The 24358-nt window shown below is 39.8% G+C and overlaps 1 protein-coding gene across 1 annotated transcript in view; it reads left to right on the top strand.

The window, feature by feature from the left end:
* Positions 1–14440, top strand: part of LOC114082016 (spermatogenesis-associated protein 31D3-like) — a 39770-nt gene extending 25330 nt beyond the window's left edge. Inside the window, exons 3-6 of the mRNA XM_071600488.1 lie at positions 1836–1960; positions 9243–9282; positions 9887–9947; positions 10213–14440. Coding sequence (XP_071456589.1) covers positions 1836–1960; positions 9243–9282; positions 9887–9947; positions 10213–11050 — 1064 coding nt within the window. The 3' untranslated portion in view covers positions 11051–14440. The remainder of the gene's footprint in view (positions 1–1835; positions 1961–9242; positions 9283–9886; positions 9948–10212) is intronic.
* The last annotated feature ends 9918 nt before the right edge of the window (positions 14441–24358 follow it).

Below are 24358 nucleotides of genomic sequence, written 5' to 3'. Positions count from 1 at the left end.
CTGTATCTTTGTACCTTTCTGTATCTTATGTACCTTTGTAGGTAAATGGGGAGATGTTAGGGGACAACAAAGGGTTGACTTCATTGTAGAGGAAGCTATCTCAGCCACCACCCAATGTCTCCCTGAAGTGCTCTAGTGGGAGCATATAGAAGTCTTACAGTTTAGATAAATGTAAATGTGTGAATGTTTTTCCTGAGAATATATCCCCAGGAGGGATGAAGCTTTACTTGTATTCATTTTTAGCTCAGTGGGGATCATGGTATGTAGTTAATATTTCTTAAAAACAGACTTTACATAAAGAAAAATGAAATCATGTAATTTTCAGGAAAATGGATGGAACCAGAGACTATTATGTTAAGTGAAATAAGCCAAACTCAGAATGTCAGGGTTCATATGTTCTCTCTTAGATGCAGAAGTTAGAGAGGAAAAAGGAAAAGAAAGATGGGGGATGACATCATAAAAAGCAAAGTGAGATCAGTAGAGGAAAGGGAACAAGAATGGGAGGTGGGGAGGAAGGGAGAAAGTGTTGGGGAGTGATATTGGCCAAATTCTATTGTTACATTGTGTGTATGTATGAATATGTAACAACAAATCCCATCATTATGTACAACTGTAATGCACCAATAAATACATGGATTTTTATATAATTTAATATGATTTAATAAAAAAACCCTAGACTTTAAGAAGACAATTGAGAAAAAAAACTAGAGACACTGCTAAGATCAGAAAGGAAGTTACCTGAGAGGTGACAGGGCACCCAAAATAGCTTTCTTAACTTCCCAAATTTGCCAGCATTTAATGGACAGATGCACATTTTTAGCCACACAACTTCTTTAATTTTGGGACTAGGGCCTATGTCTTGTTCTAAGAAATCACTTATTAATATTGTTTTAAATAGAAGCATTGAGACTGTAGGGGATTTATTAGTCAGGGCTCTGCTCCTCCTTTGCTGTGTAATCTATAGAAGTCACCACTCTCAGTGTATTACCCTCTTTGATCTTGGTTTTATTCATTGAGAAAATGGGCTTACCAATACCTGTCCTGCTTACCTTGCAGAGTAGTTGTGAAAAATCCATTGAGATTGCTGGAAGTAAAGGTTATGTGAATTGGACAAACAAATGATTATGTACAGTTGATGTTAGTATAGGAAGGGTAAGTGTTAAGAAGCTCCATCACTTAATATCAATGGAGTTTATTGGTGGCACCAAACAATTGATGCATTTAGTCTCTGACTCTTTTAAGTTGTGAAGGACCTTCTATCATATTCTGGAAAGAATCTTATTAGCATTTAGGAAAAGCATTATTATAAAAACTTCTTGCAGGTTTTAACTCTAGGCACATATGTGTATTTAAGAATATCTAGTCATACTGGCCATAGGATTCAAGATGGCACATTAGAGGAAGCCTGCATTTTCAGTTGCTTTATGACTCACGATTTAAGCAGCAGCAGAACTGCTTCTCAGTGAGCTCGGTAAAAGATAGAATTCACTGGAGTTCAAGATGAGACAGTCAGAATCTCTTAGAGTCTCAGAAATTTGTGTGCATTGAATTAAGAACAAGAAAGAGGACCTTGGTGTTAGCATTAGGGGTGCTAGTTCACAGAAATAGAGAAAGAAACACAATGAACAAATTTTGCCTAAAAACAGCAGATCAGGGGCTGGGAATGTGGCTCAAGCAGTAGCGAGCTCGCCTGGCATGTGTGCGGCACTGGGTTTGATCCTCAGCACCACATAAAAATAAAATAAAGATATTGTGTCCACTGAAAACTCTCTCTCTTTCTCTCTCTCTCCTCTCTCTCTCTCTCTTAAAAAAAAAAAAAAAAAAAAAAAACACAGCAACAGCAACAACAAAAAAGTGCGGATCAGGAAAGCTGTCTGAATTTAGCAGATCCCAAGGCTGCACAGTGAAGCAGTGTTTGAAAAGTGCTCGGTGTTTCTCAACTGGCCAGCGCAGAGCTGAGGTGAGAGCCACCTTGAGGAGGCCATGCTGCAGCTGGTGGTGCTGAGCAGGCTGGGACCGAGCCTGCTCTCAGGGACTGAGCCTGGGAAGGCTGTATTAGTGTGCAGAGGTATGTGTAAGACCAGCCCAGGGTTGGCTCCCCTGCCCTGTGAATAGAATTCTTGAGAGGCTCCTGAGATCCAGACTCCCAGCAGAGACCAGCATCTGCCTGGTCCAAGGAGTGAGTTGGTCTAATCTTTCCAGAACAGGTACCCACCAACAAAATCCTTCAGGCCTGAGTAGAGCAAAACCCCAGCCGCTGTAACTTCCCTTTTAAAACTTTGCTGCAGCCCTTCCCTGGCAGTGCATCCTTCTGGTCTGTTCAGACAGAACTTCGATCGACAGTACCCCCCATGCCATCCTGCCTTATACTGCTGAGGAGGGAAGTCGAGAGCTATTCCAACCAGTTTCGGTTTAAGGCCTCCAACTGGAAGCTTAGTGAGCAACACAGAAAAAGAAAGGGGTCAGAAACATCCAACCCTTGCTCTTTCTCTTTCTCTTGGCACATAGCTCAAGAAAAATGGAAACGAGGACAGTCCGGCACAGGCAGTGGCCGTCCATGCCCATCAACAGTTTTGACCACCTCAGTGAAGATAATTCTTTCATTTTTCATTACGAATCTTTTTTCCTCCCGTGTGTGTGTGTGTTTGTGTGTGTGTGTGTATGCATGCGCGCGCGTGTGTGTATGTGGTGTCTGTGTACTTGTTGTATTGTCATATATATGTATATATATATATGTGTGTGTGTGTGTGTGCATCTATCTATATATAGTGTACTTTGACATATATACATACATGGGGTATGACTTCCCATTCTTGTGGTTATACACAATGTGGAGTTACATTGGTTGTGTATTCTTATTTAAACATAGACAAGTTATGTCTGATTCATTTTATGGTCTTTCCTATTCCCATTCCCCCTCCCTTCCCTTCATTCCTCTTTGTTTAATCCAATGAACTTCTATTCTTCCTACCAACACTGCACCCCTTATTGTGTGCTGGCATCCACATATCAGAGAGAACATTCAGCTTTTGTATTTTGGGAATTGGCTTATGTCACTTAGCATGATAGTTTTCAGTTCCATCCATTTGCTGGAAAATGTCATTAGTTTTCTTCATGACTGAGTAATATTCCATTGTGTATATATACCACATTTTTCTTTTTTTTTTTACAGTTGTATATGGACAGCATGCCTTCATTTATTTATTTCGTTTTTGTGTGGTGCTAAGGATCGAACCCAGTGCTTCACACATGCAAGACAAGTACTCTGCCACTCAGCCACATCCTCACCCCTACCACATTTTCTTTATCCATTCATTTGTTGAAGGGTACCTAGGTTGGTTCCATAGCTTAGCTATTGTGAAATGAGCTTCTATAAACATTGATGTGGCTTTGTCACTGTAGTATTCTGATTTTAAGTCCTTTTGGTGGGATGAGTGGGTCAAATGGTGTTTCCATTCCAAGTTTTCTGAGGAATCTCCATACTGCTTTCCAGAGTGGTTGCAACAATTTGCAGTACCTTTCCCCCCACATCCTCCCCAACATTTATTGTTACTTGATTGTTGATAATTGCCATCTGACTGGAGTGAGATAAAAATCTTAATGTAGTCTTAATTTGCATTTCTTTAAATGCTAGAGATGTTGAAAATTTTTTCATATATTTGTTGACTGGTCATAATTCTTCTTCTGTGAAGTGTCTGTTCAAGTCCTTTGCCCATTTATTGATGGGTTATTTGTGGTTTTGGTGTTAAGTTTTTGAGTTCTTTATATATCCTGGAGATTAGTGTGTGTGTGTGTGTGTGTGTGTGTGTGTGTGTGTGTGTATGTTGCGGTGACAAAGATTTTCTCTCATTCCATAGGCTCTCTCTTCACATTCTTATTTCCTTTGCTGTGAAAAAGTTTTTAGTTTGATACCATCCTATTTATTGATACTTGATGTTACTTCTTGTGCTTTAGGAATCTTGTTGAGGAAGTTGTTTCCTAACCTGAATGATGGAGATTTGGGCCTGCTTTTTCTTCTAGTAGGTTCAGGGTCTCAGGTCTAATGCCTAGGTCCTTGATCCACTTCAGGTTAAGTTTTGTGCAGGGTGAGAGATAGGGGTTTAATTTCATTTTGATATGCACGGACTTTCAGTTTTCCCAGCACCCATTTGTTGGAGAGGCTATCTTTTCTCCAATGTATGCTTATGGTGCCTTTGTCTAGTATGAGATAACTGTTTTTATGTGGGTTTGTCTCTGTGTCTTCTATTCTGTACCATTGGTCTTCATGTCTGTTTTGGTGCCAGTACCATGCCATTTTTGTTACTATGGCTCTGCAGTATAATGTAAAATCTGGTGTTGTGATGCCTCCTGCATCACTTTTCTCACTAAGGATTGCTTTGGCTATTCTGGGCTTCTTGTTTTTCCAAATAAATTTCACAACTGCTTTTTCCATTTCTATGAAGAACATCATTGGAATTTTAATGGGAATTGCATTAAATCTGTTTAGTGCTTTTGAGAGCATGACCATTTTGATAATATTAATTTGCCTATCCATGAACATGGGGGATTTTGCATTTTCTAAGGTCTTCTTCAATTTCTTTCTGGAGTGTTCTGTAGTTTTTATTGTATAGGTCTTTCACCTCTACTGTTAGATTGATTCCTAAGTACTTCTTCTTTTTTTTTTTTTTTTGAGGCTATTATGAATGGGATAGCTTTCCTAATTTATTTTTTAGCTAATTTATCATTGGTCTATAGGAACACAATTGATTTATGGGTGTTGATTTTATATCCTGCTACTTTGTTGAATTTGTTTATGAGTTCTAAAAGTTTTTGGTACAGTTTTTTTTTTCCTAAATAGAGAATCATGAGTCATGTCATTGGCAAATAGGGATAGTTTGAACTCTTCTTTTCCTATTCATGTCCCTTTAATTTTTCTTTAGCCTAGGATAGAATGATCTTATGTTGACATCATAAAGGCTATTTATGATAAGTCTGAAACCAACATCTTTGTGAATGGAGGAAAATTGAAAGTATTTCCTTTAAGATTTGGGACAAGGGTGACTGCTTTTACCACTCTAGTCCAATGTAGTTCTAGGAATTATAGTCAGAGCAATTAGGCAAGAGAAGGAAAAAAAAGGATAAAAATAAGAGAGGAAGAAGTCAAATTATCAGATATGTTTATATGTTTGCAGACATGAACCCATACGTATAAGATCCATAAATATTTACCAGAAGACTGCTAGAATTAATAAATTCAACTAAGTAACAGGTTAAAAAATCAACATACAAAAGTCAATAATTTTCTTCTATATCAACAATGAATCTGCTGAGAAATCTTATCCAAAATAGCTAAAAAAAAATCCCCAAACAAACAAAAAATAAACCAAAAAATCTCAAAACCCAATGACCTTAGGAATAAATCTAGCCAAGGAGGTGAAAGACCTCTACAATGCCATAATTCTTCTTTATGGCTGAGTAAAATTACATTGTGTATATATACCACATTTTCTTTACCCATTTGTTGAAGTACACCTAGGTTGGTTCCACCAACAATGGATGATTATATATTTTTCCCTCACATCCTTGCCAACATTTATTTTTTAAAAGAAATACTTTTATCCTGCTGGTAGGGTTGTAAATTAGTACAACCTTTATGAAAATCAGTATGGAGGTTCCTCTAAAGACTAGGCATGGGAACACCTTATGATCCAGCTATACCACTCCTTGGCATTTATCCTAAGAAATATACTGTAGCAGCACAATTCACAATAGTCAAACTATTGACCCAGCCTAGGTGTCCAACATGGATGAATGGATCTGTGAATCTGTGAAAGGAATCTGTGACGTACATACACAAAGGAGTTTTAAATCATGTCATTTTTCAGGAAAATGGATGGAACTTGAGAATATTATGTTAACTAAAATAAGCCAAACTCAGAAAGTCAAGGGTTGTGTGCTTTTTTCTCTCATGTGGAAACTATAGAGGAAAGAGGAAAAGAATGGTTGAGGAGAACCTCATGAAAATTGAAGGAAGATCAGAAGAGTAAAGGAAAGGGGCCAGTGGAAGGGAGAAAGTGAGGAAAAGGGGAAATCTTGGGGAATGATATTGGCCAAGTTATATTGTTATATTGTGTGTATGTATGAATCTGTAACAATGAATCCTACCATTATGTGAAACTATAATGTAACAATAAAATATAGAAAAATAAAATTAAATATATATTCTTCTGAAAAAAAAAAAAGAATACATAGCCAACAATGCCATTTTAAAGAGAACAGGTGCTGGGCACTATGGCACATGCTTGTGATCCCCAGCAGCTTGGGAGGCTGAGACAGGAGGATCATGAGTTCTAAGTCAGTCTCAGCAATGGGGAGGTGCTAAGAAACTCAATGAGATCCTATCTCAAATACAAAATAAGGCTGGGGATGGGGCTTAGTGGTCGAGTGGCCCTAAGTTCAATCCCCAGTACCCACCCCCTGCCAAAAAAGAGAGAGAGGGGGGGGAGGGAGGGAGGGAGGGAGGGAGAGAGAAAGGGAGAGAGAGAGAGAGAAAAGATTTTCTTTATCTTCCCAAAGGATTGTGATTTTGTTTCAGAAAACTGGGGAGACAGGCAGGGAAGCCTTGGTACAGAGCATGATGTGTTCTAGCTTTTAACACCCACAGTCTCTGATCTACTCCACAAATCTCTTGGGAATTAACAAATGCTAAGGGGTTCTGGACCTTTCTTCTGCCTTTGTACAGCTTTCCAACTGTGTAGGACTTATCTCTACAGTCTCAACATGAGCTCCTTAAGGATAAGGGCAGAGCCTGTGACTTATAGCTGTCCATGTCTCCTAGTCTTCACTAGTAAATATTTGTTAAATGGAAACCTGACTGAGGCTGCATATGAAAAGTATGGGGGATCTTCAAGGCAGGGTACCTGCTCCTGCCTAACTGAATAGAGACTGCTTGGCTTGGAGGCTGCCTTATCCTGTCAAAGAGATCAATAATGCTGTTGGGTTATGGGCATCAGATAAGAGGTTTCAGGGTTTAAAAAAGACATAACAAGTTAGGGGACAGTTAGGAGGATAGCTGTCATGATGATAAAGGGTTTAAAAAAGCAGGTGTAAGAAGAAGGCTGGGGCAATATTGGGGCTATTTAAATATCAAAAGTTTTGCTTGAATCATGTATGATAGGCAGTTGATTTTCCATTAGTAGTAGGGTGCTTATATAGCACAGATTTTAATAGCTTTTTTCATGGCAAGACACTCTTATTTTCTTAGGAAAATATCAAAATTATGTGTCCCACAAGGGTAATGCTCTTCAAGACTAGAATCTGCCCTAAGGTTCTGACATTTTTGGTGGCTCCCTGCCACCAAGGACTGAGGGTTCAATTCCTTAGCACACCATAACCTCTTCCTGGTTTGAGAAAGTCATATAAGCATTATGAAATTGATATGGAGGCAGGGAATATTTGAATTTTAGGTAGCTAGAAGCAAGTTAGATCAAAATAATGAATGAAGAATTGAAAAAATGAGAAGATGGTTGATTATCAGATTTGAAAACACTGGATCAATTTGTCAGGGGGCGGGAAATAGAGCACATCCAATAGTCTTTGTTATGTTTAATCTTCACTACTTCAGAAAAAAACAAGCGTTATAAACTTATCTCCAAGATCACTTGAAGTTTCAATTTTATTTAGATTTTTTTATGTTTATTTTTGTTTCAACAGTGTTGACTAACAAATTATTAGTTTTAATGAGAGTGAGCCACTGTGATTGAAGACACTACAGGCTGATTGAAACAAAAATTTGCTATTGAAACTTATAAAACTACATAAGTATGAAAGAACGTTAAGTTTTACATGTGAGTTAGAGTAAAGCAAAAGCTTTCTGTAGATAAGATAGATTTAAGGATGTAGGTGACCCAAGAGTGTAAATGTCTTGGTACAAGCAAAAATTCCAGGCAGTGTATGTCAGATTTTCAAGGCAGTGGAATTGGTGGGGTGTAAGTCAAGGGATCCAAACAGTAAAAAGGGACTCATGTAAAACATCTTGGTTACACATGAAACAAACAGGAATGCTCCCTGAGATAATGAAGGCATGATATGAGGAAAGAGTCGAGTGGGAAATGGAACAACAGACCTGAACAGAGGGATCTGCTGGCTAGTGGGCAGGTGGAGGAGGGGCACAACCTCCTCAAGTCTTCTCTCCCCACCCTCAGAATCCTTTCCCTTTGTGACTCTTCAATGGTGTGTGATGCAAGCCTGGAGATATAGAGAAGCCCAGGCACCCTCAGAACTCATTTGCCTTAGGCAACGGACCAATTCAGAGGATGAAGAATGTTCAAAAAAAAAAAAAAAAAAGAATGTTCTCTCTTTGCTGAATAGCCATACTGAACCATGGTTGATCTTGGTTCAATTCTTTGGGATATTGATCCCCAAAGTACCATTTTGAGTGGGTTGGTATTGCTTTTTCTATACCTGTCCTTTCAGGTATTGAAACGATTTTCACCAACACTCTAGAAAAATAAAGCCATCCAGAAGAAGGTAAGGAAGCAGAGTGAACTCCCAAGGGAGTTTCTTGATTTTGTCAAATGTGAAATGTTTTGTGAAATGTCAAATGTGATTTGTTATTTCCATTCTCACATTACTAAATGTTTGGTTGGCTCAAAGAAGATGTGACTTGAGAAGTCTGAGGACAAGATAGAACTTCACTCTTTAGGGAAAGAAGTCAGAGGTTCAGGAAGGACTAAGGTTTCCATCTGAAGCTCACAGACTATCTTTTGGGGTGTGATGGAGGGTTCTAGATTGGTTTGGATAGAGAGTGTGGCTTCTCTGAAGGAGACGGGTCTCTTCTGACTAGATTCTGAGTCTCATTCCCATGTCAGATGTGCTTCACCCAGCCTTCATATTGGGCTGATCAGGACAGCAGTGCTGACCTCGGAGTAGAGCCTGTAGCCTGAGCTCTGCCCCAGGACACAGGGTTCCCCGGGGGAGCCCAGACGTGACTGTTGGCCTCAGATTCTATGCCCTCCTTCCGCAGAGGGTTTAAGACCATCAAATGTGGAATCTCAGACAAAAATGTCCTTTGAAATTATCAAAGAAGTAAAAAATTGAAAATATTTCATTGCCCTTCAAGATTAATAAAAGGAAGGAATACAATTTCTACTAATTAAAAATGAAGAGTTGTCCAATTCTTGCCTAATGAATGTCTAAGCTTGTTAACAAAAGGAGTAAAAGAAATGAGCCCCAGCCCCTCATTCTTTTCTTTTTGTTTTCAGCGTCAGGGAACAAAGAGAAGGAGAAATGGAGTATCTAAAGGTAAGGTTCTGCCTGTTCAACCTGAGCTCTATAAGGGTGAACTTTCCTATCTCCCTACAGCTCCATGATCTTGGAGGATGTCAGTTTCTAGGTGCAGTCTCTCTCAGGAAACAGGGTCTCAGAGGAGAGGCTCAGGAGAAGGCAGTGAGACCTGAGAGATTCCTCAGAGTCCCTGCCCTGCCCACCCTTCCTTGGGTGTGAATGAAGTAGTGATGGACCTGGGCCTTGGACATTTACTGCCGAGTAGGTGGCCCTGTGAGATGTCCAAAGACCCCTGATTGCCTTGGAGTCAGAATTTCTGTCTGGTGACATGGTGTAAACTACTTTAATTCTTGGCTGATTAGATTCATCCTGAGTTAGCTACTGATCCTTGTGCTTCAGGTGGTGGTTTTGAGCAGCATGTAGGATGGTACAGGTGAAAGTACTTTCTAAATGGAACCACATATACCTGTGAACCTTCTTACTATTATCCCTGACACTTATGACCTTATCTGCAGATTTTTAGGGCTTTCTGACTTTAATATTCTGTTTCCTGTAAAAACTCCTGAATGATAACCTGTGTTTTTACCTTTACTATATATAACCAACTGTCCTGGTTTTCCAGGTCGGAGAACTTGCCGGAGAGAAGTAGAGGAGGGGAGGAAGCTGCTTTCTATTCTGAAAAGGTGATTAGTCATTTCCCTTTACTGATTCCTTTCCTAGCATGCTTTATTCAGTCCCCCAGGAATTCTTCGCAACATGCCCTAATCACAGGAGGGATAGCCATAGCCATGGGTACGTGAATAAAGAACTTGGGAGGGGAGGGTATTGTGAGGTCATAGATGTGTGGAATGTAGAGCAGGCAGCGGGCTCCCCACCACCCATAGAACTGCAGATCTTGCTTCCCTTGTAGTGGTTCTGGTTACAGCTTTGGCTTTCTTTCTCTTACAGTCCCATGAGCCAGAATAATGATTTCCTCCGCTTTCGGCAACTATTATGTCCAGACCCGCTCTGTAGGGTGTGTAATAGAACAGCAGCTAAGGTCAGTCAACTGATCTGTAAGGCGTCCTTGGAAGATGCTCTTAATTCTGTGTCCCATGTGTCTTCCGTGACGTCTGTGAGAGAGTCATCAGTTTTTCTGTCCGCTGTTGTCTCTGCAATCCCTCCGGGAGCTTCAGTTTCAACTCCTTTAACTGAGCCAACTCTATTTCCTTCCTCTATTCGTTCACCTGACCAAATTACCCCTTTAATGGACCTACCTGGACCCTCATTACTGGGTGAATCTCTGCCACCAGAGCCTTCTCCCTTGAGTTCAAAATTGCCAGTGGATCATATCCCACCTCAACCATCTGTTCCAACTCCTCCCCCACCTGTTCCAACCCTTCCCCCACCAACTGACAGTCAAGAAGCAAAACCTGTTCTCCAACCAGAAGCCCCTTTGTCTCTGGTGGATAGCCCTGATGCGTTGTCTACTAATGTCCCAACAACCACATGCACTGACAGTGCAAGCCTTCCAGTGTCAGAGTTCTCTGGAAACCAGTCTCATGCTGAAAACTTGTCTCCATCTAAATTGGAGCACTCTGATGATGACAAAAACCTCCTCGACCTCCATCCTCCTGAGGCCTCTTTTGAGAGTGATACTACAGCCATCCTTGTAGAGCCCGGAAACCTCTCATTTCTATGCCCTGATGTCTTGGCCCTTCTGGAGAGACATATAAGAAAGAAGGGTGATTTCCTGATGCAGAACAAAAAGAAAAAGGAAAAAAAAATCTTTTCCAAAAGAACTTAAGCCAGACGACCAATTGAATTCTTCAGGGAAAAGGTTAGAGTCAGTTGCTGAGCAACAGGACTCACCTGTCTCCCTTCCTTCACAGAGCAGTGAAGGCAAATCAGAGGGATTGCAGGTAGACCACCAGTCCTCAGATCCTAAGACCTTTGAGGATAACTTACCTAAAAAATGTACCCAATTCTTCTGGGGTCTCCCATCTTTGCATAGTGAGTCCTTGAAATCTATAGTACCTGAATCAGGTGACTGTTCAACCTATGTCTGCTTCAATTCAATGCCTAGTTCCTTTGAAGCCCCTGAATCTCTAGTTCTACCCCCTCCCCCAACTCTGTCCTTGCCTGAGATCCAATCTCAACCCTTGACCCAAGCATTGTGCCAATCTCCTGTCCCACCCCAGGACCAGCTTCAGTGCCAATCTCCTGTCCCACCCCAGGACCAGCTTCAATTTTCAGTCCCTACCTTGTCACCACCCATTTCATCTCAGGTTAGTGATGGTGGAGTGAGGATTCATAGATTCCAGGATGAGGTACACTCTCTCATGCCATCCAAAATTCATGACTTGGAATATAATGTATTACAGAAAGGACAGGAAAGTTTGTGGGGTTTACCCTCTGTGGTTCAAAAATCCAAGGAAGAGTTTTGTCCTGCAGCTCCCAGTGTTTTATCTGATAGACGGTCCTCCAAGGCCTATGCTCCAACAACCATCATTCTGGGAGATTTTCCCCTCAAAAAAGAGCTTCGGAAGAAGCTAGAGCACCACCTTCAGAAAAGGCTTATTCAACACTGGTGGGGTCTGCCCCGCAGAGTCCATGAGTCTCTGTCATCAAGGATGAGTCCTGAAACAAAAATTTCCTAGATATCTGAGTCAAAGTCCACTTATGGACTTTCATGGATCTCTTTGTTTAAGGGTCAAAGTAGCAAAGATTTACAATTGAGCCATCCCAGAAGTTTCCATGAGAAGAGCTCAGAATTACTTCCACTAGGGGAGAGAATGAAGAAAGTAAATAGTCTAGAGATTGGCACAAAAGATGATCCATTGAGTGACTCAGAGGGGGCTCCAGATAATGATCTGGACTCTGACATTAAGACAAACCTAAAAAACGAATTGAATAGTCTTTTTGGAAAAAAATCAAAGATTTCAGAGGAGAGCTCAGTTCAGAAACAACTGACAGAAGCCCTAGAAATACATTTGAGCAAGAAATTTGAGGAAATCAATGTGTGTCAGATGCCTGGCACTGTGAATAGATCATTGCATTCTATGGAGCCAGTATTGATTAGTCCTGAGAAATCCCCTAGCCAAACGAAACACAGAGATTTGGTACCACTGGTGTGTAATTACAAGGGCCTCAATACCTCCCAGGATATATCCTTCCTTGGTTCCAACAAACAAAAGATCTTGGAAGACCATATTAAACTGTTTTGTAAGAGGATGATGTGTGGGCTTCCCCAAAAGGTCCAGGAATCCATAGACATCTTCAAAATGAAAGGAACCCCATCCTGGTCCTCAGTTCGCTCCAACATTTCCTCCTCATCCAGTCTTACTTCTGGCAAGGATTCCAAAATTGGGGCCTCCAAGCCCCTTAAAGAAAGCATTAGTACTTTTCATGTAAACAAGGTGGGAACAATAATTTCAGGCCCTACTCTAGATCATCCTCTTTCTGCCACTTCACCTGTGAGCAAGGAAAATAAGAGGGCCCTAACACATTCACCCTCTCACACCAACCCTGAGCTTACAGAGAATGTCAAGGCAATTGAGGGTGACAGACGGGCTTCGTTGCCCTTCCCACACAGTGACAAAGATAAAGACAGTCAGAAACAGACTGTAATAGCCAATAAATGCAGCCCAAAGTTGCCCACAAAGCAGGCTGGGGCCAGACCCAAATCATGGAATAAGGAAGTGAGTCCCAGCAATAGTAAAGAAAAGATTCAGAGAAAAATGATTAAGAATTTAGAATATTTTCCCATGTCTAACAAGTCCAGGGAGATATTCAAGGCAAAGGAGTGCTATTCTGTGCTATTTGATCACAGTCTACGAACAGCCTGACGACCACAGAGTCAGAAAGCTCCTCAGCGACAGATATGAATATGAGTAAAGTTGAATCAACCCTAACCATCGAAAGGCACCCAGAAGGAATATCAGTTCTCAAAGATTCCGAATCATTAGATCTTAAAAATCAGTTCCTTAATGAGTTGAAGATGAAAATGGAGAGCAGGGAGCGGGGCCTGGTTCCAGCCTTTTCTACTGAGTTGTCTCTGGCCTCAGATAAGTTGACTTCCAAGACCTTAGCTCCCAAAACCTTGACTTGCAAGACCTTGACTTCCTTCACTCATTTTCATAGTGCCTTTAGTGGGGACATGGCAGCTCCCCAGGTGCTACAAGCCCACTGTGACAACAGAGGGATCAACATAGAGCAGGGGCAAGAACCCTGGATCCCTACACATGTCTTATGCAAGTGTCAGGATAAGACATTAGCATCAAAAAGGGTGTGCCCTCTGGTACCCCAAACAGGCAAGTTTGGTGGAGGGGATGGAGGGTTGGTGACACGCCAACCTAGAGGGAAACTCCCCCACCCTCAAGACAGAACACTAAAGGAGGCACTTGGGAGCAAGTCCTCCTCAGCCCCATCACTGAAGGGACAGCCTTCTCCTGAAAACAATTTTAATAGCCAGTTCAAACACTTGTTTCAAAGGCTTTATCTTGGTATAACATGCAAAGGGCAAGAAGGGTCTCTGAAAAAGGGCAGCTCTTCATCATCTGTGCAAGGCAGAAACCCAGCTAAGAAGAGAGCTGCCTTTACTGGGAATACTGAAGCTCAGAAAATCATGACAGACATTGGGAAGATCCTAGAGGAGAAACTAGCAGGTCGGCATGGAGTAGAGGCCACCACCCCGCAAAAGCCTCTTTCCACCCCCATGAGGCCTGGGAAAATTCAGCACAAGACTGGATTGCCGGTTCAGGCAGAACCCATCCAAAAACATGCCTTCAATGTCAATACTCCCTGTGCTAAGGTGCCAAGTGCCAAATCTTGCAGCCAAGAAGTTGGCTTTGCTGGTCAGAGGTCTCCTACAGGGAATAATAAATGGGTCATGGACAGGGGCAGACAGCCCCAGAAAAGTGTGACAGTACAGGAAAAGATAATATGTCAGAAGCATCACCCATCCATGCCGCACAAGGAACCCTTGCCCCATCTGAATACTACATGCAAATATAGAGTTGGTCAGGTGGCTCCAGCTGCTGCTCCTTTGGCTAACGGCACTGTGTTGGGAGAGTTGTCCCTATTGTTCAAACAGAAAATGCTTCTCCAGAATTTTCAGAAAGAAAATTTTCTTCCCCCCAAATAATTTATCCCTTTTTGAGAATACTGATTTTCCCCAATAAATTTTCTAACAATATGGTGTCTTTTCTTGCGTTGGGGGTTTGGTTTTTTGGCAACCTACTCCTTGTGTTTAGGGAAGGGGAGAAAGTAGTTCAGCTTTTATTGATTGCCTCTCTGGACTTCTAAAAAGGTGACCAAATCTCCTGGACCTCTCATTAAGGAAGGGATAGCATGTTTTCAAAAAACACCTTTCCTCTTCCTGCTGAAACCTGAGGAGGTGGCACTGCTTCCTACCCCTTAGCTTAACCTTAATGGCATTATATATGGCATCCCACACCTTCCCCCTGCAGTGAGGAAGATAGGTCTCTATATCTAAAGAGAGACTCAAGGGGCTAGGTGTTTTGGCTCAGCGGTAAAGCACTCACCTCTAGGCGCTGGGTTTAATCCTCAGCACCACATAAAAATAAAGGTGTTGTGTCCAATTACAATGAGGGCAGGGAGAGAGAAGGACAGGAACAATTTTGAGAATGGTTACTAGAGTGGCTTAGTCATTTTTTACAAACATGTCAGTTATCAGGAGTTCATACAGAAGGGTGAAACTTGCTTGAGAATGTTTAGGGGGTACTGCTGCAGTGGATTCTGGGTGATTGGGGTAGGGTTTAGGAGCAGGGTAGGTGCTGCTTAAGTTTTTATAAGGCATATCTTATAAATAACCATACTTTGAACTTGCCATTGTGGTTCCTTAAATGGTTCCTTACTGGAAAATCACTTAAGAGTTTCCCCTTGCTGGTTACTTTTTCATGCTGCCTGGACTTGGTATTTTTGCAAAGCAAAAGGTTAGCCAGCTGTTGTTGATAGGAATTTTAACCAGGCAGTTACCTTACTCTCAGGTAAGATAAAGCTGAGAATAAAGATGCTTTAAAGAAAGAGGAGGCTGGGGTTGTGGTTCAGTGGCAGAGTGCTTGCCTCGCATGTGTGAAGCACTGGATTTAATTCTCAACACCATCAACTAAAAAATTTTTTAAAAAGAAAGTAACACCAAAACAAAACAAAAAAATGAAGGAAAAAATGAACTTTCTGGTGGAAGAAAGGATTATGCTTCATCACCTCCACATTGTGAACAACTACTCTTTCCCAGTGTGATCCTGCCAGCACTTCCCTGAGGCTCATCAAGTGCTACAGTGATTACTGATATCATACTGGCAGAAGTGTACATGAGGTTTTGTGGCTGTTGTCAAACATGGCATACCTCTTTTCGGGTGGGGCTTAGGGGGTAACCTTGGTGTCAACATGCAAGATCTTGCCCTTAGTGTGTACAGTTCACTTTCCAGGATGCAGACGTCATTTTTGACTTTCATGGGCTTCTTAGAGACATGGTAGATTTCTCTCCATCACCTGCAGCTCACAGTCCAGAGTTGAGTCCTGGACCATGCACCAGAGTCACAGATATTTGAGGGTTTATCACAGACCTGCACAAAATGCTCCTTTTAACCAAGATTCAGCACACATTTATTGTTAAAATAGGGGTCTGTTGGGAAGGTAACTGCACTTGCACAGATTGGGACTCAAAAATGGGTTGAGTTTCCCAGAGGCTTTTTTTTTTTAATTAGCGCATTTTAATTATACAAAATAATGGGTTTCATTGTCTCAGAGTACTCTTGAATTGTTTTTTTTTCCCAGAGACATTTATGAATACTGGATGTAAAAATAGAAATGAAAAAGATATATGTACCAAAGCCCCTGCATTCTACCATACTTCTTTTACTCCAGAGTTATGCCATTGATTTGCAGTATCTAAAGCTTAGTGTTTCAGACAGTAGATTCTGCAGAGGCTCTGGGAAGAACAAAAAGTGGCAGGGGTTCCATGGGCAAGGGACTTGCAGGGGTAAGGAATCAGTCACCAACATCCACCTGGAGAGACCTGCCAATAATTTACCTCTTAGTTCCTTTTAACCCATATTAGGGTCCTTCTATTCCAGTTCACTTACAGCCATGTCCAGGAACACCTCTGCCACTGGAGTAATATAGCCTGACTTTCTTCCCTCTGACCTCACCCTCTATCCTTCCATTATAGGCCCTCAATTTGTCAGCTTTCCAACTCCCAGTCTTTATTTTTTGCACTTACTCATTTATCTACTAATTTATTTCTTCCCTCTTCAAGGTAGGCCTCAAGATCTCTCAGGCAACCTACATTTAGCACTGCTCCAAATGGGCCTAATTCAACCCCATTTAATCCTTACTCTCTGGCCAAACCCTTTCTCTCTACCTTTTCCAGGAATGTCTTCCTATAAGTGACTGATTGCTGTTGGATTTAAATCTTATAAATCTACTAGAACCACCCTAAATTCATGATACACACTAGCACTAAATAGAGATAATTCACTCATTCATTCCCCCAAGTTATTATTCTATGCTTAGTTTCAGTTAACAAGCCTTATGGAGCTTAGGTCACTGATTCCTTATCCACTCTTCTATACTACTCACATTTTTTTCAAACCTTCTGCACTTTCTTCAAAATGAGGCCATCTCCACTTAGCAGATGTATTGGACTCATAAATCACAAAGGAACTGAAGCCATTCATATGGGATCTTGGCATGAAAAACACTTCACTATCAATTCCTCTTTTCCTCCTTTTTTCCTGTTATATAGAATGTTTTCCTTCCAAGGTCCCAACCTCAAAGGAATTACACTCCCAGAATGTCTTTACTGAGAGCTCAAATCTAGTTTTGACAGATTGTCCCAACCTTGTCAACCATTCTTTTTGGTCTTTCCCTCTCCTTATGAGGCAGTCAACATTTTCTCTTTTAAAAATATTATTACAAAAATGTTTAAACACATAGGGATGGATTAAACAATAAAACTCCCCATGCACCCTATACTCAACTTTCATAATTATCATTTGACATGTGCGGTGTCCCCCATCTTTTATATTAAGATTAAAAGTCCATCTCTCAGGTGATATGCAATGTAGGCTGTGTCAATCATATTCCCATGATATTTATCATACAAGAAACACATGCAGAACACAGGTATATAGCATTGGCGATTAAAAACAGTGAGCATAATTTGACAATCTGTTCTGCTCTGCCTTTTAACACTGAGGAGTCATTCAATTCCTTCCCCAACTTCATTCAAGAAGTAACCTTACAAAATTCAGTGCACAATATTGTCTTCTTGTAACTACATAGAAAATACAAATGAAAAAAAGAATAGAAGTAGTAAACTGTACATGTGTATGTCAGTCAAATTTGCATATTTGTGATGCAAATACCTAACATAAAAAATGTAGAGGATAAAAAACTTATTTTGGCCATAGTTCAAGAGGTTTAGTACATGGTCCTCTAAGTTCATGACTCTGGGTATAAGGTGAAGCAGAACATCATGGCAGAAGGGTATGGTGGAGGAGGTGGAGGAGCACTGATCCATTGATCCATTCACCCATTCATGGCAGCCAGGAAGGAAGGAAGTAGGGAGGGAGGGGAAAAGCAGGGGAGTAGGGAAGGAGGGTGGGCTGCTGCAGCAAAGGCAAATCCTTGTGGGGCACATCTCCAGTACCTACTTCCTTCAGTCATGCATCTCCTGCCTATAGTTAACACTCAGTCCATTCAAACTAAAATGTTCCAATTAGGTTACAGCTATCATCATCGAATCATTTCACTTCTAAATATTCCTTCAATAACATAGGAACTTTTTGGGGACAACTAATATCTAAACCATGACAGTGTAGATAAAAACCTGAGATTGTAAACATATAAATTGCTTACAAGAATTTAGAAGAAAATAAATTTTTCTTTTCACATGATTAAAATGAATTATGTTTCTAGTTAACTGTATTATACAGTCAAACAGTTGGGGGACCATCCTTCCCTAAATGCCATTAGAAATAAAGGATTTTATGAAAAAATAGTTGAACTCATTAATCTTTGGGGAACTATAATTTAAAACCACCAAGATATTACTTCACACACTAGGAGGGCTAGAATAAAAAATCAGATAATAAGTGTTTAAGAGAATATGGAGATATTGGAAGACTCATACACTCCTATGGGACTATAAAATTGTGTGGCTGTTTTCCATTTCCTCAAAATGTTAAAAACAGAATTGCCATATGACCCAGCAATTTCACTCTTAGGTATATACATAAGACAAATGAAAACAAATCCATACAGAAACTTGTACACTAATGCTCATAGCAGTATTATTCATAATATTCAAAATGTGAAAACAACCAACATAACCAACCAATGAATGGACAATTGGTGTATGTGCATACAGTAGAATCTAATTTATCCATAAAAGGAATAAAATAATGAAGTAGGCTAAAAAATTAATGAACCTTCAAATCTTTGTTAAATGAAAGAAATCGATTACAAATCACCACATATGATATCAGTCTTATGAAATATCTAGAAAAGGGAAAGTATACAAAGATAGAACATAGAGCAGTAGTTGTTTAGGGCTGGGGGAATGAAGGGTAAGAGGAATGCTAACTAAAGTGTACAGAGTTTATTTTGGAAATCACAAAAATATTTTAAAATTCACTTGTGATAGATGCACAACTCTGTAAATACATTACAATCATTGATTATACACTTGAATTTTATGTATGTGAATGTGTTGATTAGCTTTCCATTACTATGACAAAAAACCTGAGAAAATAAGCAAAAGGAGAAAAGACTTACTTTGGCTATGGTTTTAGATGTTTCAGTCCATGGTCACTTGGCCCCATTTCTATGGGCCTTTGGTAAGGCAGAACATCATGATGCAGAGCATGTGGCACAGCAGAGCTGCTTGCCTCATAGTGGCCAGAAAGTAGAGAGATGAGGGAAGGGGTCAGGGACAAGATATACCCTGCCAGTGCATGCCTCCAGTGCTTTCCTTCCTACCACTATGCCCCACCTTCTACAATTTCCAACACCTCCCAATGGTGTATTCAATTATGAACCCATCAATGGATTAATCGACTGATGAGGCCAGAGCCCTTATGACCTAAACACTTCCCAAAAGTTCTACCTCTGATTATTGCTGGCTTAGGGCGACATTACAGATCCATAAGATAACAGAATATATCTTAAAAAAAAACTGCTTAAAAAGTAAAGTATTTAATGCTCACCATCTCTAGCAGTCAGAGAAGTGCAAATCAAAACCACCCTAAGATACCATCTCACTCCAGTAAGATTGGCAGCCATTATGAAGTCAAACAACAACAAGTGCTGGCGAGGATGTGGGGAAAAGGGTACACTTGTACATTGCTGGTGGGACTGCAAATTGATGCAGCCAATTTGGAAAGCAGTATAGAGATTTCTTGGAAAGCTGGGAATGGAGCCGCCATTTGACCCAGCTATTCCCCTTCTTGGTCTATTCCCTAAAGACCTAAAAAGAGCATGCTACAGGGACACTGCTACATCAATGTTCATAGCAGCACAATCCACAATAGCAAGACTGTGGAACCAATCTAGATGCCCTTCAATAGACGAATGGATAAAAAAAATGTGGCATTTATACACAATGGAGTATTACTCTGCATTAAAAAAATGACAAAATCAGAATTTGCAGGGAAATGGATGGCATTAGAGCAGATTATGCTAAGTGAAGCTAGCCAATCCCTAAAAAACAAATGCCAAATGTCTTCTTTGATATAAAGAGAGTAACTAAGAACAGAGTAGGGACACGAAGAGCATGAGAAGAAGATTAACATTAAACAGAGATGAGAGGTGGGAGGGAAAGGGAGAGAGAAGGGAAATTGCATGGAAATGGAAGGAGACCCTCAGGGTTATACAAAAGTACATACAAGAGGAAATGAGGGGAAAGGGAAAAATAATACAAGGGGGAGAAATGAATGACAGTAGAGGGGGTAGAGAGAGAAGAGGGGAGGGGAGGGGAGGGGAGGGGGGATAGTAGAGGATAGGAAAGGTAGCAGAACACAACAGACACTAGTATGGCAATATGTAAATCAACGGATGTGTAATTGATGTGATTCTGCAATCTGTATATGGGCTAAAAATGGGAGTTCATAACCCACTTGAATCAAAGTGTGAAATATGATATATCAAGAACTATGTAATGTTTTGAACAACCAACAATAAGAAATTTTAAAAAAGTAAAGTATTTAAAAAGAAAAATTGCTTGAGTATAATAAGGAGAGGATGTTACAAAGGGAGTCAATGCATTTTTTGAAAATGAGAATCCTGTGAAGAAGAGGTAAGTAACTTAGTAAGCAGAAAAAAACATCTGAAAACCAATTACCACAAAATCCCAGAAGACATGTGACCAGGTGGTACCAAATTGGAAAGAAAATAGGAGTTATATGCTGTAAACATAGTTTCTTAAAATTTTGGCTCTTTGGTTTTACGTTGTGTATCATTAAAAAATATATATGTTTTGTTCTCTTCCCTAGTATTTTGTAAAACTCTACTGAAATATTAGTTGCTTTACATGTGAGAAAGAATCCTAGGTCCATGGTAGAACCTGAGATAAGTATTTTAAAGCGGGTACTGTGCATTACTGAGGGTCGGGTGCAGTGGGAACAGTTGAGGGACTTTAAAATCTCAAAGGTTAAATATGAGAACAACATAGTTGGTACCATTTGAAAAATATCGCTATGAAAGTAATTAAACTTGCAGAAAAGTTTCACAAATGGGAAAATAGTGTACCTGCTATACAGATTTACCTATTGTTAATATTTTGATCCATTAGCAATCTCTCATTTTATGTATGACATATATCCACAAAAAATACACATTTATTCCAGAATATTTGAGAATATAGGTCATATAGGTAGTTTTTCTTAATATTTCATCACATATTAAGAATTATCACCTTTGGTAAATTTAACTGGCATAAAATTTTAAGCTGATATCTCATCCATATTTCATTTGTTTGTGTCAGTTTATCCAGTAGTATCTAGCTTTATTTTTATTTTAAATCTATATTACAAAATCATGTGTATAAGCATGCATTGCATTTAGTTGCTGTGTGTCTTTAGTCTCCTTTAATCTGGAAAAGTTTCTTAGCCTTTATTTTGATACACCATTTCTGAAGAATACATTCTATGTGCCATTTTTTTTATTAACCCCTTCACATCTGGAAATATTTGGTGAAGGTTATCTTGCTCAGATATTAAAGGATGCTTTTACATTTTTCAGTCCTGGGACTTCAGGGCTGCAGCACTAGATTTGTATAGACAAACAACAACAAACAACAATCCCAAAGGCTCTATGGAGGCATTTTCCTGAAGAGCACAGATCTCCTGTGGTCAATGGAGGGTAGATAAGAGGAGGCAGTCTTGAAGCAGACAATGGAGAAGCTGTGGATACAGGAGACAAGCAGAGAAAGGGGCTGTCATTACTGGAAAGCCCTCATCAAACAGGAAAGGAAAGGAGAGGGTGTTATGGGACCAAGGCAGATACATCAGACTCAGTGGGGAAACAGGCAAGAAATGGAAGGAAGTGACACATGGTTTATTTTCAGCTGTTTATAATCTAAAGAACAGAGCTTTGGGGGTTATAAATGTTAAGCATCTAACACAGGAAGATAACACAAACATATAAATAACATCAGCATAAGCGACATCTTGTTTTAAAAATATAGAAGAGGTCTGGGGCATTGCTCAGTGATAGAGCACTTGCCTAGCATATTTGAGGTCCTGGATTTGATCCCCAGCACAAAACAAAATAAAAAACCAAACCCCAAAACAAATATATATATATATATAAAAGAACCAATCAGCCTGTTAGTGAGAAGAAAATGGATGGAAAAACTTATCATAAAGCCTTTTATGGAGGAAGTAACTATAGGTGTGCTTCAAAACAAAGACTTTGCTAAGTATAATTTCAGTTATGCTCACAAGAGGTAATGTAATGATAAAAAGAAGCCTACTTCCTAAATCAGGATGGTTTTGGTGTGCAGGTTGTTGTCCAGCACAATTGTTCTGTGAAATTGAGGCAGATTTTAAAATGTTGAGGAAAGGACAGAGGGGATTTGGTACAACAGTGAAGGAGTAGCAGGGTGGACATTGTGTGGATAGAAGGAGCTGTAGTGAGAGCTTTTAAAAGCAGAATAGCTTACTAGGGATTTGGGCAGAAAGAATTACTAAACAGTGTTTAAGTTGTTGCTATGGGTGTGCCATACCTGTGTCGTCCTCCTATCTTGCCTTCTATTTCTTAGTTCGGATGACTGTGGACTAAAACACTTTTTATGTTTTTTTTTTGGTAAACATGGATCTCTTAGAATATATATGCTGCTGAGTATATGTTTAGCTTCATACATTTCAAAAAAGGAAAAAAAAAGCATTGTGTTTTGGAGGAAGCTATAGTTGAAGACACAGTAGATTTTGTGGGCATGTGAGGTTTTCAAAGGTTATATGTTTTTTCAGAGAGAGATCATCAAGCAGAAAAAGGGTCTCTTGTAATATCTAGGTAGCAGGTGCAATAAATATAAAATGTTGTTGAGGTAAATATATGGTATAGTGAAAGATGTGGTTGGAAAGTACGGGCAGAGGGATCCAAAGGGCACCTGAGGGTAGACAGATCAATTGTGCTTAGTGATGGGGTGGTCGAGGAATATGGGCTCTTCTCCCATAGGTTTTGGCCACCTCTCCCCAAAGCCTCTAGTGTTGTGTTGAAGTTCTGGGATGTAGGCCTGGACCTGGGGTCTAGAAAGGGCACATACTCTCAGTCCGCAGTTTCTGGTGGTGGACTACTTCTTTGTCCAGGGAGACTTGCTAAGCTCTAGTTTGTCCTTTTATTTTCCTTTATTTTATCTCTATGGTGCTGGGGATCAAGCCTAGGGGCTAGTTTACTTTCTGAAAATTCCTATTCTTGTGTTGGCTGGCTCTCATCCTTCTGTCCTTATGCTACCTGTGGAGGAATCTATGTTTCTCCATGTTTTGGAAACAGATATTAATAAGGTAAGCAAAGCACAACTGCACAGAGATTTTAGATGTTTTTTTAACTTTTAAAAAGTTTATTCTAATTTGTTATGTATGACAGCAGAATGCATTACAGATTCATATTTCACATATAGAGCACAATTTTTCATATCTCTGGTTGTACACAAAGTAGAGTCACACCATTTGTGTCTTCATACATGTACTTGGGGGTAATGATGTCCATCTCATTCCACCATCTTTTTTTCTTTTTAATATGTACATTTAATGCTATAAGTTTCCCTTTAAGCACTGCATTTTCTGCATGCCACATATTTTTAATGCTGTATTAATTTTTTTTAATTGTAATTGAACACAATACCTTTATTTTTATTTTTATGTGGTACTGAGGATGGAACCCAGAGCCTCGCATGTGCTAGGCGAGTGCTCTACCACTGAGCCACAGCCTCAGCCCCTAATGCTGTATTTTTATTTTATTTAATTTAAAATATTTATCTTGATAATTCTTTTTTAACATTTTTTTATTTGCTTTAATTAGTTACACATGACAGTACAATGATCTTGACATATCATACATTTGAATCAGATGGGATATAATTTCTCATTTTTCTGAGTGTACAGGTTGCAGAATTACATTGGTCATGCAGTCACATATATACCCACAGCAATCATAATGTCTATTTCATTCTACTGTCCTTCCTTTCCCCCCTTCCCCTGCCCTCCCCTCCCATCACTTCTTTCTACCCAATCTAATGTGACCCACTTCTTTTTTTTTCTCACTTGATAATTCTTTTTTGATCCATGTGCTAAAAGTATGTTGTTTAGTCTCCAAATATTTTAGGATTTCACAGCTCTTTTTCTGTTTTTGATTTCTGTTTTTATTCCATTGAGGTCTGAGAGCAGACATTGTATTGTTTCTATTTTTTTCAGTTATGGGGAATTTCTATTATTTTATAGTTGTTAAGGTGTGTATTATGGATCAGAATATGCTCTATCTTGGTAAATATTCCATGGGAACTTTGAGAGAAATGTATATTCATTCCATTGTTGGGTAAATTATTTCAATGTTAGTTGGATCAAGTTAAATGATGGTGTTGCTCAAGTCA

The sequence above is a fragment of the Marmota flaviventris genome, chromosome 13, assembly GCF_047511675.1.
Source record: "Marmota flaviventris isolate mMarFla1 chromosome 13, mMarFla1.hap1, whole genome shotgun sequence".
NCBI classification, from domain to species: Eukaryota; Metazoa; Chordata; class Mammalia; order Rodentia; family Sciuridae; genus Marmota; species Marmota flaviventris.
The sequence above is the reverse complement of the archived record's forward strand: the minus strand, read 5'-3'. Positions and strand labels throughout refer to the sequence as shown.